This window comes from Achroia grisella, unplaced genomic scaffold (assembly GCF_030625045.1).
Source record: "Achroia grisella isolate CSIRO2021 unplaced genomic scaffold, CSIRO_AGI_Agris_v1 utg109, whole genome shotgun sequence".
NCBI classification, from domain to species: Eukaryota; Metazoa; Arthropoda; class Insecta; order Lepidoptera; family Pyralidae; genus Achroia; species Achroia grisella.
In genome coordinates, this window is record NW_026712573.1 from 4,197,243 (window position 1) to 4,219,193 (window position 21,951).

Consider the following 21,951-nt stretch of genomic DNA (forward strand, 5'->3'; position numbering starts at 1 on the left):
GTACACCCGGGCGAAGCTGGGGCGAGTAGCTAGTATTATATGAAACAGTCGTGTCACGTTTGTCCACGATGTAATCCTAAACTACTGAACAGATTTTGATGAAATTTTATATGTATTCTCGGTAGGTCTGAGAAAAGGACGTAAAGTTTTTTATACAGCGATAAAGTTTCTCAAGGCTTTTCAAAAAAAATTTCTTAATATTTTTGACTTATTTTATTTTTGTGATTCGTTATTAAAAAATAGAAACAACTTTATATTTTTACTCTTTTACTATTAACCCCTATTTTGCAGGGACTGCAAGTGTATATATAAAAATCTCGCAACACAATGTTACTTTGGGATTAAATTCAAGTAACTTAAAAGATATTTAAGAATAGTAATATTACTGGATGGCCAATTAAAATATAGAAAAATGTATTTTTATACGTAGAAAATAATAATTAGCATGTAGATGAATAATATAATCAAAACAGGCAAGTGACGTATATAAGTTGACTGAACTCAACGTTGTGCACGTCATTCTAAGGCTTTATATTGAAAAACAAGTAAGATAGAGTAAATGTAATTTCACTAAAATAGCAAATAATTCCACTTTTTGTACCAACTGAGTGTAGTAGACATGGTGACAGCTTACCTGTTCCTTTTAAATTTCTAACGATAAATCAGTTACGTTTTTTACTTTATGTTTTAGATTATTTATTTAAAAAAAAAAAAAATTCAAAATATCTTTATTCATGTAGGTCTATTACAGACTCTTATGATATGTCAAATCTACCGTCAGTTCGGAATGATTTCGAGATGAGAAGAACTGACAAGAAACTCAGCTCGTATTTTTTTTTTAATGTTGTACATATTTACAATAATACTATTTCATTTAAATTCAAATTTGGGAGAATAGAGTGACCACCAGCATATGCTATATAAAAAAAAAAAAAAATAAAAAAATCTAATCAGTGTTCGCAACCTGAACAGACAAGTCCCCACAAGCAGCACTCGTTCACGAGTATGACGGATGAGCCAACCATCATTGCACTCAACCATATTAGAGGGAGCACATCGACATATTGTTTATTATGTTGTTTAATATAGTAGTAGGGACGTCGATATGTGTCAATAACCATTACATGTTAGTTTATGATTTTTTTATTACTTGTCTATTAGTTTAAACACTACATATATAGCGTATCCGATACAAGTCAAAAATATTCATATTAGACTATTTCGCCCGTTTATACATGTAAATTTTTATCAATACCCCTACCATCCAGTTCGGCTAGCTACTTCAGTTGAGTAGAACAGGCAAGAATCTCAGCTGGATCGTTCTTTAAATTAGTTTCATTCTTAAAAAAATAATATAGTTCAAATGTTTGTTTAAATACAATACATGTACCTAATATATTCAAAACAACATGGTAAATAGTTATCGAAGTCTATGGACACCTGAAACACCAGGGGTGTCACGTGCGCATTGCCAATCCTTAAGAAACCTTAATATATCCTTCTTGAAAAACCTATGCTGTAGTAGAGAAAACCTCAGCAAGAATTAACGATTCCACAATTTAAGTGTACGCAGGAGGAAGCTCCTCTGCAACCGCACTGTCCGAGACCACTTAGGTTCCAGCGTAGGGATGAATTCCCTGTCGATGGCAAGCGGTGCGATGGTAAAAGATAGCCGTAGGCATCATGTCGAAAAATTTTTATACAGAAATCAAATCTGTAGAACATAACTTGACGGCCTCGGTGGTAAAGCGGTTTAGAACACCGTCTTACTCCGATGGTCACGGGTTCAAAAGCACATGGCACAAACATTTGTATTCATGAGTATGATTGTTTGTATCGATCTGGGTGTTTTCTATGTATAATATGTTTTATATATAAAAAAAAATCTTTGTATTAGTTGTCTAGTACCCATGACACAAGCTTTAGCTACCTTAACTTGGGTCTAGATGGCGCTGTGTGAATTGTCCTGAGATTATTATTTTTATGGGAAACCTTGTTCCAAATATCACGGCTTCTCATAAATGCTCGCCAGCTCCATGACGTATGGGGGCACAAAAAATCGAAAGCTATTAATTTCCGACCTCCATACGTCGCAAGTAAATTCGTTGTAACCCAAATAACAAGTTTCGATATCTATCACGCGAGAACATCGATCCATGCTGTTAAATGAGGTTAGAATCTCTTTACACGGTTTATTAATATGGCAATTGAATTCAAATTTGTTTATTTCTTGTTGACTCTTAAAATATTGTCGTAAATGTTAGAGATTAGCTCTTTTGGTAAGTTTGCTATTTGTTGTGTCTTATTTTGTTTTTCTTTCACTATGAATACCTCTAGTTCATATTTTGTTTTAATTTCCTCAATACACATTCCTGAATATCTATCTATCTTTTCATGAATGTTATGGGACTAGTTCAAATTATGTTTTATTGTTCTCGTACGTTTTATTGTTTGTTGTACGTTTTATTTTTTATTATTTGTACGTTCCCAGTATTACCAGTACTGGTACTGGTAATACTGGCAATTAACAGGTTATTAACTGGTTATTAACAGTACCACTGGGCGGATCGGGATAAAATTTGGCATGCAGGTAGATGTTATGACGTAGGCATCCGCTAAGAAAGAATTTTGATTAATTCTACCCCCAAGGGGATAATATAGTGGACGAAAGTTTGTATGAAACTGGGCTGAGATTTTGAATGCATAAAGCTACCCATAGACATGATTTTGATAGATTCCACCCCTAAGGGGATAAATTAACGCGAGCGAAGCCGCGGGCAAAAGTTAGTATTATATAAACGTAAAATTATTATATACACTCTAATCGCCGTATCAATGTAATGTTAACTGTCAAACTTGCTTTGATTTCCACGATATAGGCATGGCCTAGTATGGAATCATAGTTACAATGTTACTTAAGTTAAGTTTTATGAAATAAATATTATTCTTATTCGTTACAAAGTCTCCTATTGTTATTACTTTACTAAAAATGTAGTTTTGTTTGTATTTGAAGGTGTTCATGTTACGTCTTCATTAAGAATCCCTAAGTGTATGAACCCTGGAAGTATAAATTTATATAAGATCATAAACCTTGTCGATAGCAACAAAATACACAAATTACATTATCTCGATTTCAATTGCGAAAAGAAGGTAAAGCCGGCATCTAACCAAAGCGTAGGTACTAGCTTTACCTCCTTTTGGCTATCGAAATTAGGTTTCAATATGGCTTCCATAAGCCGACTCATGAAATCCTATTATGTGGATTTTGAATAGACTTCTGGACAATCCAATAACCAAATTAGCAAAATATCAGTCAGCCAATTCCTCGTCTAAATGAATCGCGTGATCATTATGTAGAGCGGACACGACGTTGCAAACGTGATCCAACAATATATTAACAGTGAAGACAAGTTAAACATTACAATACCTATCATCAATATAGACTTTATTACAACGGACGAGGGGCTATGTTGCTTCCTTTGTGGTCAACCGCGCAACCTTTTTAAATGTCTTATTGAATGGGATCATTGTTTAAAGGCCAATGTTATTATAATGAGCAAGGTCTTGATCGTCTCACCAATAATCGTAATCAGTGAAATGACTGCGCTTATATGGCAGTTTATAAATATCAAACCAATGCAGATTTTCGTGATCGTTTTGGAATCAAAACAAAAGCTTTATTGAAACATCGTGGCGAGCAAGGTTTATAAACTATTTCTCTTTTGAAAGTCAAATAATTGAATTTTGCTTGCATACAATGGTCTTCTAAAATTTCTCGAGTTTATAAATTGATATTTATTGTAATTCGAAGTCAAATATCTTTATTATCTTTATGATATTGGTATTTAAGAAAAAAGAATATGGCGGTAGTAAACGATTTTAGAAAATTGATCGTTTATAGTATACATTCTAGAGACCGGGTTGTACCGTCGGCTTTATGGCCTCCCTTTTATTAATATATTTGGTTTAGGTTTCTCTTAGCGATTTAGCACAGCACTTTACTTCCGATGTACTATCACAAATGTCATTTTGTCCAGAAGGCGAAGACAGTTGGTGTAAATGGCGTAATGAAGCTAATAATGAACTGGACCAATTTCATCGATTCAAGTCCAAGAAGCTATCAAACCGGTTTTCGCAGACACAAAACAATAACGAATCTTTGAATTCTTTGAGCTCCTAAACATCTTACAAACATTCGTATTCATGAGTATGTCGTTGATTGTCTGTATCGCCGATTGAGAGTAAGTTGATATTTTAATAGTTTTTCTGGGCGTATCTTCGAATTACTTGAAATTTACAGGACACACATATATGTAAACGTGGAATGTCGAAAATTTTCAAAAATTTTTTTTACAAACAAAAAAAAAAAAAATTTCTATATATCAAAAATCCAATTTTTTTTATATTCAGTTGTCTACAAATTAAAACGCCGTTTTTTTTTTTTTTTTCAGATAAGCCGATCAGCCGGAATCGTGGAGGAAGTGGGAGCTCCTTTTTTCGAGGCGGGGGTGTTCAGAGCGCTGTAACTCTAGTTTGACTGAATATTTTTAGCTGAAATTTTATATTTATACTGTCCAAATATGTGTTAATAAATGATAAAAAACTTGAAGCTCTAAATATTTACTGGTCGTAGAAAAAAAATCCTAAAATATTGGGACTAGATGGCGCTCGCACAGTACAAACATTGTTAATGAGTCCAGGTATATTATTATTATTATACTAATATGTAGAAACTTAGTTTGGGAGAGCGATGAATGGTATATTATTATTATTATACTAATATGTAGAAACTGAAGCGATGAATGGAAGAGAAAAACATATTACGCCGACTCCAAATAAATGAGATAAGGAAGAAGCAGATGATGATGATGATGTAAAAATTGAAGAGTTTATTTAGTTTTTTTTTTATTTCTTTTTAAATTTAGGGACTTTTGTACCATCTAAGTACATGTCAGTCCCATTGTACCCTAAAACCAATCACTCCATTACCTCACCAGTGAACAAATTGCCTTAGCCGCACCGCCCGAAGGATCGGCTAAAACAGTTTGTATGGCACCAACATCTAATATATTTATTTCATGGTCTGACGTTATTCCATCGTCAGACCATGAAATAAATATATTAGATGTTGGTGCCTTGAAGACACTAATCTCTAAATCTTCTAAAACAGTAAAGAATATGCAGTATACGCAGAAATAATAGACAAAACAAATTACACACTATTAATTAGCGTAACAAACTTAAACGATGACCTCTCTTTTAAATCATATATACTCGTACATATAGAAGTCGTTTTAAATGTGTAAAAATCGATATTCAGGAAATGAGCTAGTCCCATGTCAGGGCCCATGGTACAACATGGCACGGACTGTCGCGAAACATAAATAGATGCAGTTTGTTGTAATTTGAATAATAAATTTATTGTTTCCCGCCAAATTTCTAACACGGAATGTATCTTTAATTTCTGTAGAAACTTCATGATTTTCTTATAAGTATTTACGTTTACGTCCATCGGCAAAGACAAGTTTTGAGTACTGCTCAGAGTATCCCTCTCTGCTACACAATGGACCCGATCCGCGCGGTGAATCCATGGGATGCAAAGAAGATCGTTACTATTTTTTTTTTAATTAAATCTGTCAATCTATCTCTTAATATATAATAAATAAACAACATGGACAATTAACACAGTAGCATCTAGTCCCACGCTAAGCAGAGCTTGTGTTATGGGTACTAGACAACTGATATAAATACTTAGATACCTTTTTGTAAATGTATACATAATATACATAGAAAACACCCAGACTGATACAAAACATACTCATGAATACAAATGTTTGCACTGTGCGAGGAATCGAACCCGCAACCATCGGAAGTAAAGCGGTATGCTAAACCACTAGACCACCGAGGCCGTCGATATGACAGTAGTAAGTCTTAAGCCAAACTGATAATAGTACTTAACATTATTTTTAACTATATTCTCGCATATGCTAAATATACTTAGACCAATACATATAGACATCAATAGAAATGTACGGATATTGAACCTGCAACCATCTCTAACTAAAGCGCCCATGTAATGAACACACCAAGCAAACAAACCTATCTACAGTAGATAAAATGTCTTAGTCTCATTTACTGCGCAATTTTTTTTTATAAAAAACATAATTGTCGTTACTACAGTTATTTAACAATGTGACATTCAACCCCATTATATTAAAACCAACAACAAAAACGGTTAACGTAACTAGTTTGACTTGGTTTATTGCAAAAAAACCTGTCTATTCAGCATTGTGAAGCGGTCGTGATATTATCCAGTTGTACTTATTGAGATTAAGATGTAAAATTTGTTTGTTTCTGTGCGGCTAGAAACTAGAAATTGCTGTCGTACATTCGAGAGAAAGTGATACCTTTACCCTGTCTATTGACGTTATAGAATGAAGATTCATTGTCATCATAACCATCATCATCATTATCATCATCGTTCACTGCTATACATAGGCCTAAGGCACGTTATTGGGCACGATCTTTAGCCTTTCTCGTTCCATCATCAGCAGTCCTACATATGTTGTGTGCATTAGCATTCCATAGATTCCCCGTGCGGGAACCTGGTCCATCACGTTGCAGAGAGGGAATTTCCGAGTAGTTCCCGGGACTTATGTGTGGGTGTAGGTTTAAGTGGCCCTTTGCTGATGTACCTCAACACTCACTTTCACCGCTGTTGTTTCTCTCCACGACCAGTCTGCAGCGCCTGCTAGTGCTGCTTCAGATACACGTTCTATTAAAGTACCTACTGTAGTTCTCGACAGTCCAAGATCTTTTTAGAGGATTCTAGATATTTCGCGGATGTACCTCTCGCTCCCACTTCGACGGCATTTGAAACCACTAATCCATTTTTCGTTAATTCGTTTATTGGTTCGTAATATATATTTGATTTTATTGCATGATCTTTACGTGTATTTGTTTCCCATGGTACATTGTGCTTTACTAACATTTATTATATCTTCGTCTTTTATAAGACATCATTACATAGTATAAAATAAAGTCGCTCGCTGTCTTCTTATGGGTGCCTATCGTCATGCAAGATTTTGATGCTTTTCATTTTAATAGTACAGTTATTCAAGAGGAACGATTACATATAATATATGTACAAAGTTTCATACAAACATATAATTATATCTTTATCTTTCCGTTACCCTTTTCCTTCAATTTTATTTTTTTTTTCAAAAATAACAACATAAGAATATTTGTGTCACTAAAAATCGTGTACTCAGAATGTGTTTATAAATTTATGAAAAAATTTACAAACACATTCTGCCGCATTTAGTGCTACGAATATCCATATATTACTATTATTTCTTTGTGAATATAATTGTTATAACTTCATAACAAATTAGCTGCCCCGCGAACTCCGTTACACCTCAGAATTAAAGGAGTTTTGAAGTTTAAGTTACGCAATAAATATCTGAACGCCTGTTTGACAGTTTGTATGGAAGAATAAAATTGTTGTTTTTACTATTTCTCCATGCAATTTCTTCATAATTTATCAGCGTTTAAACCTTTCCTGGACTCCCACGAATATTTCAAGACTAAAATTAGCCAAATCGGTTCAGCCGTTCTCGAGTTTTAGCGAGACTAACGAACAGAAATTAATTTTTATATATATAGATCACATTGTTTTGCGTACTAGATACGCAAATACAAGTATACAAAATGTGTGAAGTAAGTTACAAAAATGAGATTGAAACGGTTCAATCATTTACTTGACCTCAAGAACAATAAAACACAAACTGTCTATTAGATACGATTTTTATACTGTTTGCTATTAAAATAACTATATTAACACAATGTTGTATAATAATGTAATGTTGCGACTGAGTTACGCTTCGTCGATGTCTTAAATTATGAGTCTTAGCGGTTGTTTTTTGTTTATTATTAATCTAAATTTATTTATTTATTTATTATTATTATTTTAGACAGATTATTACAGCCTTGGTAGTTTAATCTTATTATTATAATAATAATGTAATATATAATCTTACCAATATTATAAACGCGAAATTTTGTGAGTATATATGGATGGATTGATGTTACTTACCCTTTTACGCACTAAACAGATTTTGATGAAACTTTACAGTAATATAGCTTATACATCAGAATAATATATAGGTTATAAATTTCATGCGGGTGGGTATAAATTCAACCGTGGTACTCTATACACTGATTTAGCACACCGCTTTACTTCCGATGTTCGCGGGTTCGATTCCTCGCATGGTGCAAACATTTGTATTCATGAGTATTGTTTTATTCCATACTTGTATCCTTAATTTAACTATAACCTAAAACATCACGTTAGTTATCTGATATTTAGCCGATATTTACCGCCTAAAGCTTACCACTTCCGCCAGCATCGACCTGCAACCCGATCTTATTGAAGCGGTTCCTTATTGAGCCGCAATCTGCCGTGAACAATACACATTACACCATATCTTTATAGAAAATTGTCTTGGAGAGGAAAACAGTGAAAGTTTTCGTCTCACGCATTATTTAATCGCATTGAAGTATAATATGGAACTCTGTAATTTTTTTTATGGATAATAATGAAATGCTTTACCGGCCTGCGCTAACGGCTTATGTTGGCTGGCCACCAGTGGAAGATGATAAGATGATGTCAAGTCACAAAAGTGGTAAATTCACCATGAATTTATCACGACGCTTTTCAAGGGGAACCACGTGGAGGTCAACCTGACCTGGTATAGAGATGCCATTGATTGAGATGAATTCAGCCAACTCGAATTAGAAGTACCAGGTGATGGTAAATGAACGAATCAAGTGATAGAACGAGAGCATGATTCAGTCATCGAACCAACAATGACATGAAATGTTCCGATCATTTCATATCATACAATTTTCACTCGTCACAAATATTTCAATATTGATTTGAAGTCGTTATAATTTTTTTTTGGCAAATTCGTCCGGTTACTTTATCATTAAAATGATTATGTGTTCTATAAGTCCTTCCGCGGCTTTGAAGTGCCATTTCTACTCGCCCCCTATGGTTCGGTGAAGCTTTCAAGGTTAGCTGCGGCCAAAAACATTAGATTTATTCGAAAATTAAAAAAAAAACTGTTTATTCTAGATAACTCGAGTCAACTCGAGGTACCCGAATTTCAACTCGAGTTAACTCGAGTTATGTTTATTACGAGTTAGCACATCTCTAACTTGGTACATTGCTAGCAAAGGAGTTATTAGTTCCACATTATTAATAATTCCCTTCCCCCATGTAATTTAATGTTATAACGTGGCGGCGTGGTGGATGGGTCATTGGGCTCCCTAAAATATGGTCGAGCGCAATGATGGCTGGCTCATACGTCATACTCGTGAACGAATGTTGTAGGAACTGGTCTGCTCTAATCACTACGACAGATTTAATCTTCCATTCCGCCACATTCCAAACTGTCTCTACAGTTACAAGCCAGCTTGTTAACCATTACTGTTCATAAAAAAGCTATCTCTTTAATTTACAAGGCTGCTCAGGCGCGATTGTACTAATTTGTGCCCCAAATTATATTTTGATACAGCAACACTGAAGCGTCGATATTTCAGCGGGCCATAGACAATATGTTAACCGTTACATGTTCATTTTCGAAATTCGCTGACGATCTTATACGCAATCATTGTAAACCACTATGAAGTAAATTAAAAAACTAGCCTAGAATCGCCGAGTTCCAACAAGACCTTCTTCTCACTCAAAGGCGTAAATAAAAGCTATTGGAATCGACTTAAAAGGCAGTAACATAATCCTTTTACACAAGGGCGTTTGCGGTGATACAAATGTTGCATAAGAAACCACAATCTGCATACACTGATGTAATATAACAATGTAATATTGTGCAGATGACGACAATCTGTATGTACGTGATCTCATATCTTTACTGTAATTTATAACCGAGGTAGGCTTTATAAAAATTTTCAGCGTACAGGAAGACGGGCCTCTGATGGTAAGAGGTGACCGTTCCCTCATATGATATACCCGTAGTCTAATGTATTGCATCCTGAAATCTAAGATGATCAATACAAAAGTTAGATAGTACTTTTTACCTTATGAGACATCCGTAGTACCTCTTGCATTGCATCCGGAGAACTAAGATGATCAAAATTCAAAAGTCAGGTTGAACTTTTTACCTTATCATTCATTCTTCCAACCATAACATAATTACTTACTCGATAAGATCGCCTTTTGTGCCTTAGGACATACTAGCCACCCACCCCGGCTTCGCACGTGTGTACATATATTATACATATAAACCTTCCTTTTGAATCACTCTATCTATTAAAAAAACCGCTTCAAAATTCCTTGCATAGTTTTAAAGATTTACCTCCGATCGATCCCCCGTCCAATTCAAAAGGGGATTGAAATTACGACGGCCTGAGCCGAGGTTCGAACCCCTAGTGGTGCCCTCAGACTAAAGTCGTATCTGTCAGGCAGGAGTTGGCCTTCAGCCGCTCTATAAGTCCTTCCGCGGGTTTGGAGTGCCATCTGCACTCGCCCCCTAACGTCCGGTGAAGCTGTAAAGGCCAGCTGCGGCCAACAGCATTAGAGTAGTCCGAAAAAAAAAAGAAAAACAACCACCGCGACTTTGTTTAATACTATTTAATGATTATCAGTTTGTTCTTTGTATAATTGTTTGTCTTTCTGGTACAATAAAGAGTAAATAAATAAATAATTTAATAAAAAACTGATGTGCTGTTGACTGAAATATGTGCGTCAGATGTATAAACGCAGAGCAAAGTCTACTTCTGGTGAAAAATATCATCCGTTATCCCACTACAATTGACGACCTCGGTGGTCTAGCGGTCTAGCACACCGCTTTACGTCCGATGGTCGCGGGTTCGATTCCTCGCACGGCACAAACATTTGTATTCATGAGTATAATTGTTTGTATCGGTCTGGGTGTTTTCTCTTGTATAATATGTATGTATTTACGATAAAAAAAATGATTTATGTATCTGTATCAGTTATCTAGTACCCATAACACAAGCTTTAGCTGGTTTAACTTGGGACTAGATGGCGCTGTGTGAATTGTCCTGAGATTATTATTATTATTATTATATTATTATTATAATTATAATTCACACAGCTCCATCTAGTCCCAAGCTAAGCAGAGCCTGTGTTACTGGTACTAGACAACTAATGTAAATACTAAGATTTTTTTTTTGTAAATACATATTATACATAGAAAACACCCAGACCGATACAATCATACTCATGAATATCCGAAATGCTCAGCTGTATCAGCTCTTGAAGTATCTATATAAGTGTAGACTGTTTTCTAATGTTATTATGGAGTTGTTCGTACGTACCGAAATTTGTTTGCATTTACGATCCATTGTTCGGTTTTATTATTGGTGATATTATGGGAGAGTTGATTACGTGTTGGCAGTTTAATAATCAGATAATATCGTGGGAATAAACTATTAATAATTACTAATTTTGTTTTTGTAGAAGAAAATATCTGTAGTGTTGGTTTTTGGTATAGTGGGTGGTAATGGAGGTGGATGGTTATAAGGGTAAAGGAAGGCCGAAAAAGAGATGGATGGACTGTGTGAAAGATGATATGGTAAGAAAGGAAGTAAATAACGCGATGACTGCGAACAGGGATGAATGGAAGCGAAAAACATATTACGCCGACCACAAGTAAATGGGATAAGGAAGAAGCAGATGATGATGAGGGGTAATGTAGGAGAGTGTTGTAATAGTAATAAATTTTAAAATAATAATATCTTTGGATAAATCACACAACGCCATCTAGTTCCAAGATAAGCAGAGCCTAAGTTATAGGTACTAAACAACTACACAATAAATATTTAGATCCATTTTTGCAAGACCATACATAATATATGTATATAGAAAATACCTAGACCGATACAAACAATCATACTCACGAATACGAATGTTTACTCCGCTAAAAATCGAACCCGCGACCATCGGAAATAAGCCGGTGTGCTAAATCACTAGATCACCGAGGCCGTGTAAATGTTTTCAAAGTATAGAGTATACTAGCTGTGCCCGCGGTTTCACCTGTATGAAATTTATAGCCTATGTGTTATTCTGATATATCTTTCATCTAAATAGTTTCAGTACTTTTTGCGTAAAAGAATAACAAACAGCCATATACTCACAGTCTTTCGCATTTCTAATATTAATAAAATTCTATTACATTATCATTATTATAGTTACAAAAATATTGCGGTACCTCGAAAGAGATCTATTTTACTTTACAGCTACTTCTTTTTACACTATTTTTTAGATATATATGACTGTATTGTAACAATTTTCTTCCAGGGCTACATTCAGACCTATCCCTCACGTCACTGGACGGCGAAGAGGGTGAGACATTACGTAGGGGTGCTCTCGCCGCGGCCTGCGCGGACGCAGTTGCGGCTTACGCCACGCTAGAAGGCTCCCGGGTCAGAGACTCGATAGCAGCGCATGCACGTCGCGCGTTAGAGCGAGAGAGGCAGATAGATGAGAAGAACGAGATCATTGCTGATCTATCTTCCAAGGTATGTTTTTTAATGTTATATAATACGAGCAATGTAACTCCTAGTAATTTACACATTGCGTTAATATTGTGTAAAATAACCACAGATTATAATTTGATCAGCTGCGCATGCGCTATAAGAAATTCAATTTAGATCAAATTGCCCTATACAAAATCAGTTTATGCTAGGGTTACCAGATGTACAGGAAAGTTTGTGAGTATGGATGTTTTTCTCTTTCACGCAAAAACTATTGAACGGATTTTGATGAAACTTTACAGTAATATAGCTTACCTACATCAGAATAACAGGCTATATATTTCACGCGGATAAAACTACGGGCACAGATAGTGAATAAATAAATGTAGAAAAAATATTTTACGTGTGCCGTTTTGTTATCTATCTATCTGATATTTACATATATTATTATGTATATAAATATCAATAAATTATCAATATATAATATTATAATAATTACAATAAATTCTTTTTCTGCAGATGATTTTTTTTAAAACATACACAATATCATTTTCATTATTATCATTATCACTATATAGTATAAAACAAAGTCGCTGACGCTGTCTGTCCGCCCGTATGTATGCTTAAATGTTTAAAACTACACAAAGGATTTTAAAACGGTTTTTTTTTAATAAATAGAGTGATTCAAGAGGAAGTTTCATATATATAATACATGTACACCCGAGCGAAGCCGGGACTAGTAGCTAGTATTTATATATACCATTGTCAAATAGCCTTCTAATTTAGGAAATTTTGGTGTTTAACATTATTTTAATACTCTTCTATAGCTGATCCAATAGTTGGGATGAAATCCCTAATATGTCCAGAAAATTATGGATTGCCTGGCAACCCTATTATAAACAGTTTCATGTGCAAGCTCTAAATCAATTTACACCACTTTGTACAAAGTACATCATCAACCGGGTGCTTTATAGACAGCTATGTTTGTGTCCGGAAAATCGATCGATCGATAAATCGTTCGAAGAATCGATTTATCAATCGATTCGGGCCGGTGTAACGCAATAAACGGTATTTCAATTGATATAACCGTGAAGACCTGATTGAATACATCGATAGTGTTGTGATTGATAGTCACGAATTTAATCTATAAATATAACATATTTATTGTCGTACATTTTAAATTAAGAAGCCCAATAAATTTATATGAATTCTTTTTTTTTTAACCCTAAATTTACAGACAATAGAAATTTGATGGTTCTGTTCTTACCGATTAGTAGAGTTTATATAAATCAGAACTGAATGCCTCCTTTTAAAAGTATTTTATAGTCTACATCAGTGGTTCCCAAATAGTTTTTGCTGCGTACCACTTCAAAAAAGACCTCAAACCTTAACAGACAGATAGACAAAGATTGTACAAAATATTATTTTGGTGTATGTACCGTATTTATATTCATAGGCATGTAGTAAAAAACTGCAATTTCAATATTACAAACACACACTACAATTTTATTTACATATATAGATGACCATGTTTTCAGCAAATATTTATTTTACGGGCCCCGACATGGATCAACCATGTCGGGGCCCGTAAAATAAATATTGCCCAGCCCTGCCTTTTACTACTGGATTTATTCATTACCATTTTTATATTTATTTCTTCTCCTATACAGATTGTACATAATGACATCATTTGTAACGTGTATTCACAACACTCGATCAATTATAATCCAGTTTTGTTTATCTTAACGCCTTATAAGACTCCTTAAGTCATCCATGTCCGTGATTTTGTAAGGATAGCCAAGTGGTTGAGGTTTATGGGTTGAGTGGGTGGATGGGTGGGCGCTTATGTACAGTTTAATGGCAAATGTAGAACCATTCAAATATTTATGGTGATATTGTTGAATCATGGTGTTTTCGCCACGATTGGATAACATCATTATTATTATTCTTTCATTCTGATTTTACCATGATGAACTAGGTCTAACGTAAATTTTATCATCTCATCCCACCTGTCCTATTATTGCTATTAATTTATATATTTGATTTAATTAACACATTATAAACTTACAGCTAATTGCCAACACTATATAACTACTTAAAATTATACGATGATAAAAATATTCTTATTTTATTATTTATGGAAGGCAAGGCTTCTGTATATATGTCAGCATCTTGGACCTTACCGAAAAATAAATTTTATCACTCATAGTGGGAGAATTGCTAGCGTGGCTTGTGCGTACTGTTGCTATGAACGCGAAAGTTTATGAGGATGGATGGGATGGAAGGATGGATTGTTATAGTTTAGTATTTCTATCGGTTATTCAAGCTCTGCTTAGCTTAGGCATAGATGGCGCTGTGTGAACAGTCTAAGGATATTATTATTATACTACTAGTGCCCGCGGTTTCAACCACATGAAATTTATAGTCTATGTGTGTTATTCTGATGTATAAACCGTATTACTGTAAAGTTTAACAATATACGTTTTTGCGTGAAAGAGTAACAAACATCCATGCATGTATAGAGGCTCACAAACTTTCGCGTTCATAATATTATTAGACATTATTAGGAACTATTTATTAAAGATTTTAAAATCAACAAATTTGATTTTCACTATTCAGAACATACTACATGCCCCTACTACGGATATTGCTTCTGCGTTTGTGTGCGCTGATAAAAGCAACTTAATAAATAGATCCCTCGCAGTAGACAATTATTTGATTGTTTATTATTTTTAAGAATTGTTCCGATTAGTTTGCGATAATGGGCTTGACATGTCTGAAAACAAAAACCCCTTAATAAATCTAGATTATAAAAAAAATATTAGTAACATATAATATAAATTAAATGAAAATAAATAAAATTATATTTATATTGAGTTCTTCAATCAATACAATTTATATACTGTTATATGTAAACTATTTATCATAGTTACAGTATAGTACAGGAATACTGTATTTTATAATCTGCCGGCATAATCTCGACTGCAGACTGCCGCAAAGCATGGCGTGACCTCAGTGTAATACCATGGTCACAGTTAGCCACGCCGGGTGAATAACCCCTGCCAGGATATACGTACTTACATAAATAGCTACAATATTTGTAAATACTTTTTTATTTCTCTTATGGCTCTGGCGATTTGTGATTTAAATCCTTTAGATGGACAATAATCTCAATTGACATTTTAATTGTGAATTTCTCTAATTCTTAATTCGAATTAGTCAAAAACTGCGTCTTGTATTATTTCGAAATTAAGAAGAAAATAGGTGCTCTACGAACTAATATTATAAACGCGAAAATTTGTGATTATGGATGGATGGATGTTTGTTACTCTTTCAAACAAAAACTTCTGAACGCATTTTGATTAAACTTTACAGTAATATAGCTCATATATACATCAGCATAACAGATAGGCCACAAGTTCCACGGGGAAAATGGGAAGCAGCAGTTATTCATACATATTGAAAACTGACTCAGAAATGATGATTAATGCAAAGATTATTCTTAATTCAATATTCACGTTAAATTCCGATTCATCAAATGCGCGATATTAATGTAATCATTAAATAATATTGTATAATTTTCTGCAAATTTTCTTAATTTTTCGTTCCGAAAGAGTATTCTAGAAAATATTGGAAAATAAAAAGGAACTGTAAAATGAAATTAGTTTAGTATTGCTCAACTTATAGCGTGACCTAGGGAAATAAGTATTTATTTCAATATAAATTATTGATAAATACCAGTAGTATAGTAGAAATTACAAATTAAGCAGGTAACACAGAAACACTACGTTGAGTATCACAGATGTCATACTACGACATGGTCTGTGGTACTGTTCGTGTTAATACATTTTTTTTTTTCATTTATTATTAATATTTTACGGCTCTGGGTACAAGTGTTTTTTAGCCCAACATAAAGTACAAAAACTTAAAAACAATCACAGTTTCTTCACAGTGTTGGAAATAAATTTCATGTTCATACATACAGCGAAATGTTACCACTTTTCATGTGGTCAACCGTTAGCTTGTTTACCATTCCAATTAATACAAAAAAGTTTTGTAGTTATGTTCTTATTTTAAAGTTGTCTGCTTACCATCAAAACGTTTAGATACAAGTACATTTATATAAAAAAACAAAAGTATTGAATTAAAATAGCCAAGTGATCGGCGTGAAAGTTGACCTTGCTGACCGTACCAAGAATACCATTGTGTTGTCGCCAAGGTTGACTTACTGGCAGATTACAATTTAAGTTAAGGTACTTACCCACTTACGTAGGTGAGTGACTAATTTTGGAATAATAGCCTGTAGCTATGGTGTAGTTATATAGATTACTAGCTGTCCCGGCAAACGTTGTTTTGCCTTAAAATAAAAAATAAAATTAAGGGGTGGACTACATACTAAAATAAAATAATGCCATGGTACGTGAGGAAGAAGGATTCTTAGTAATGAGGATAGTAACCTCATTACAGGTCCACCTGGAATCCATAGTGATCGACAATTATCAATTCACCACGATGCGAAAACTGAACTGACGTCACGATCATCTTATCATCCTTAAAAAAAGTGCCACAGTTACTCATGATTACAAATGTTTATACCGTCCGAGTGAGTCGAACCCGCGACCATCGGAAATAAGAAAGTATGCTCAGCCAATATACTTCCGAAGCCGTCGAGTGTAGTGTTTATTTGCTCAGTGTTGCCATCATTAAATTTAAAATTACATACACTAACAATATAATCTAGTTTAACATTTTTTTTCCATTCATATGGGATATAATTATTTTGTAAAACAGGTTCTCACATTAGTGAGCGCTGGTTTTGTTTTATTTTTCCCTCAACGAGTGTTCAACACGCGACGTTCTACTTTCATAGTGTTTTCAATTTGTTATCGATAGTAGCTGAAGTTGAGTTTGAAGGTTGTAAGGCCTATTTTACATCCTATATTATGCCTCTATTATGTATCTTATGCGTTCAGCGATTATAATATTAGTGAGATAACATCATTTTAGATGTTACTAGCTGACCCTGCAAACGTTGATTTGCCATATAAATTAAAATCACTATTAAAAAATAAGGTTTGATGTTAGAAGGGTGAAAATTTCTTGTTGTATGTATTTTTAATACCACATTATAAAAAATTAAAAAATATTGTGCAAATATGTAAAAATGTTAGGGTTGGACAACCCGTATCACTTAGGGGTATGAAAAATAGGTAGTAGCAGATTCTGACACTTACTGAATATGCATATAAAATTTCATCATCAAAAATCGGTAAACCCGTTTTGGAGGAGTAGACTAACTAATATTGTGACACGAGAATTTTACATGTAAGATTATTCTGTATTCAACACAAAGAATACCATTTATTATGTTTAATTTTCATGATTCTCTCACTTAGTTTGTTTATACGTACAGAATTTTTGTTAAGTACATTTTTGTTATGGAAACAATGCAATTGTTTGTATTCATATTAATCAACGGAAGCATAATAATAACTGTGACAGACCGTGGGACATCAAGAGAAAGCGTTCACACCTTTTCTTATTCAAATAAAATACATCTCGTTGTCTTGTCATTTCGTCAAACAATTAAGATATAACTGCTGTGAAAAACTCAAGAGAAGATAGGCCTCGGTGGTCTAGCGGTTTAGCACACTGCTTTACTTCTGCTGGTCGCGGTTTCGATTCCTCGCAGAGTATAACATCGAGTGTCATTGTTTGTATCGGTCTGGGTGTTTTCTATGTATATTATGTGCCCGCGACTTCGTTCGCACAGCGCACGCAACGGAAGCCCTCAAATATGAATAATTTTCCCCGTTTTTGCTACGTTTTTCACTGTTGCTTCGATTCTATTAGTCGTAGCGTAATATTATATAGCTCAAAGCCTTCTCGACAAATGGACTATCCACACTATACACAAAAATAATTTTTCAATTCGAACCAATAGATCCAGAAATTAGAGCGTTCAAACAAACAAACTCTTCAGCTTTACAATATTAGTATTGACATATTTAAAAAATATGTAAAGTTGTCTAATAACTATAACTCTCCTAGCTTGGGGCTAAATAGCACGATGTAGTTTGCCCTAGGTTACTATTATTTATCCGGCGTTAACGCAATAATTTACAATGGCAACACATAATGAGACCGTCATAAAAATAATATCTCTCTTCTCTCATTACAGCTATCTGTAGCTGAAGTGGAACTACGCGCGGCTGCTGAAGAACGTGATAAGCTGCTAAATGACGCCAACTATAGCAGCCTTCAGAATGACGAGGCTGTGACGCGGGCCAGGCAGGAGCGGGACGAGGCAATAGAGAGAAAGAAGACAGCTGAGGTACGTAACTCTAGATATAATAATAAAACAACCCGACTCTGGCTTACTGTGTCCGGACTTATCATTTGTATATCACAGCATAAAGATGTATGAGTCGACTGTGACCCATACAATCTGGATGCTATGATGTATAAATAATAAGTCCGGGCTGCTTTCTAACTTGATATATTGAGTACACGTTGCTTGAGTATGAACTGATGATTGTTTGTGAGTATTTGGTGCGTAAAGGAAAACTATGTGTGGGCGTTATATGAACGCGGAGTGATATAAAATGCTGACGGGTTTACGGTGACGTACCGTACACTGACACTTACAAAAAATAAAAATAGTCCCAATCCACCTCCCAACTACAGGTGTTATACCAAAACTGTGTGTGTTTAAGATATTTATTGATGCATTAATCAATAAATATCTTAAACTTGCCTCCTAGTATATACTGCCCACTACAGAAGGCTGTAATTCTAAATACATACCGCATAGTCAGAAAATCCGTCGAACAGATCAGGCCAATAATATTCTCGTAAAAATATGTACAACATTGTTATGCACTTGGCTTAGGCCCGTACATAGCAAAAATACCGGTGAAAGCCGATGAAAGATACGTAAATTGGTTTACGTAGTTCTAATTATTCTTCCTATAAACGATTACCTACATGTTTTTTTAAAATACGCATCGTGCAGAGAATTTACTAGTAGTATCTAAAGTCGGCCTGTATCATAGATACTACATTCTACCAGCAACTAATATAGCATATAGAAATACTTCTCTAGATCTAACTGGTCATAGACAAGTAACAATAAAAAAATTACAATCCACTCAAATCCTCGGCTGCGTTAGCGTTGTTTTTAATATTTCAAAAAAGGAATTATAAAATGGTTAAAAAAATTGAGTTTGGAAGCTAAGTGTTGACTGTTTGGCGACAAGACCACGATTGCGCTATATGGTGTGGTTAAGGTCGTCGTCTTCGCCGGGGAGGACGGTGTCGTGTGTGTGTGATAGCGTTGAAGGGACAGAACAGGTGGACCCGTTGAAACTATTTGCTAATGTTGTGTATTTATATTTTCAGGTGGCCCTGGCGAAAACAAGAGTGGAATTGATGCAAGCCAATAGCCAGTTATATGAAGCCGTCAGGCAGAAGGTGGATCTTGGTCAGCAGCTCGAACAGTGGCAGGTCCGTATTAATTATATATTTGAAGTGATTTCATTATATACATATTTTAACTAGCTATGCACAATGGTATCACCCATAATCAGGGTCCTAGCGTGATGTTTAATTTGATAAATGATTTATGGGAAACGCGCGGAGTCCCATCTCCTTATGCATTGTTATCGACTGGGATCGTATTTGTCAATATTAACAAACGTCTTTTGTGAACTTGTACATTTCTCCTCTCAATCTAAATATATATAACTCAAAGGTAACTGACGTAGTGATCTATCAACGCACAGCCCAAACTATTGGACGGATCGGGCTGAAATTCCAATTATGCAGGTAGATGTTATGACGTAGGCATCCGCTAAGAAAGGATTTTGATTCATTCTACCCCCAAAGGGATAAAATAGGGGATAAAGTTTTGTATGAAATTTTGTCAATTTTAAACCGATCGGGCTGAGACTTGGCATGCATAAAGTTACTATGACGTAGGCATCCCCTAAGAAAGGATTTTGATAAATTCTACCCCTAATAAAATAATAAATTTACGCCAGCGAATGTGAGGGCAAAAGCTAGTAATATATAAATATGTAAAAATATGTGTTCTAAATCTAATATTTTTTTATACATATATGTTAAACTAGTTCACGGATTTAATTATATTTGTATTATGACGATGTTCCAGATGGACATGCAAGAGCTTATAGACGAGCAAATGAAGCACAAGCTCACCACACAGGAGAAGAGAAGAAAACTCCCCGAGCAACCTGCCCCCACCAGAACCTCCAGGATCCTCGGATTTTTTCAGCGGTGATCTGCTGTACCCAACTCTTGGTGCGCCTACTCTATGAAGCCATAGACAAAAATACCATATCAACCGTATACTTTTTAATATTAAAAAATTACAATCCACTCATATCCTCGGCTGCGTTCACGTTGTTTTTAATATTTCAAAAAAAGAATTTTAAAACGGTCGCCGCGTCCGCCATCTTGGTTTTACACACGGACGCTTTAAATACAGCAGCAGTTGTAGGATATGTTTATATTTTATTTTTTAAGCCGTGTGATGTTTATACCTTTGCAGTGATAATTAGTTTAATTATTAGTGTACTATTAGTTACGTTACTTTTTACACTTAATGTTTCTTTAAATTTATTATAGGAGTCACTGTAAAAAGGATACTATATTAGAATTTTAAATACAAATCACATTGGTTATTAGAATAAAACAAATTTTGGCATTGAACATAAATTGGATTGGTTAGGGCGGATTTGGTACAACAGAGTGTATTTTATAAACGGACATACCGAGAGGACTACCATCTTTATTTGTCCGTATTTTATAATTTTAAAGACAATACGACACGATGTATGAAAACGACATTCGAATTTTATAATCATTTCATTCCACCATTTTGTTTCATTGCGACCGCCATGTTGTTACGAACCGTATCAATGAACTAACCTATCCATTGCTTTTTAACTTGTACATAACATATTATTAACTTAAGTGATGAGATTATTCAATATCTTAATTAAATTCATTTAAAGAAGATAACAATACTGAAGGCTCGCACCGTCTGTCTTATTTATTTTTAAAAACATTTAATACTATAACTAAAAATCGAACCATAGACAACCTCAGACATAAATCTATCACAATAAAATGGACATAAACTTCATGTTTTCCATATAATGATTATTAAATATCTACTTGTCCGTATTAATTTTCATTTTATCTTATTACAAGGTATTATACCATGACGCATGATGTAAGTACACGAGAGTACATATATGCATCAGCCACAAAAACCTCTGCCCTACGGATGACTGGGAGAAAATACCACAAGTCCATAATGTGCACTTTATTTTGTTTATATGTATTAATAATTTTTCAAAACTGTTAATTAGTTCCAAAACCTATTAATTAAATTATAAAGAAAAG

The 21,951-nt window shown here is 34.4% G+C and overlaps 1 protein-coding gene across 1 annotated transcript in view; it reads left to right on the forward strand.

Annotated features, from left to right (window-relative positions):
- LOC131847709 (bicaudal D-related protein homolog) overlaps window positions 1–21,676 on the forward strand; it is a 126,789-nt gene extending 105,113 nt beyond the window's left edge. Inside the window, exons 6-9 of the mRNA XM_059197347.1 lie at window positions 12,344–12,564; window positions 18,701–18,853; window positions 19,921–20,025; window positions 20,693–21,676. Of these exons, the coding sequence (XP_059053330.1) occupies window positions 12,344–12,564; window positions 18,701–18,853; window positions 19,921–20,025; window positions 20,693–20,821 (608 nt within the window). The 3' untranslated portion in view covers window positions 20,822–21,676. The remainder of the gene's footprint in view (window positions 1–12,343; window positions 12,565–18,700; window positions 18,854–19,920; window positions 20,026–20,692) is intronic.
- The last annotated feature ends 275 nt before the right edge of the window (window positions 21,677–21,951 follow it).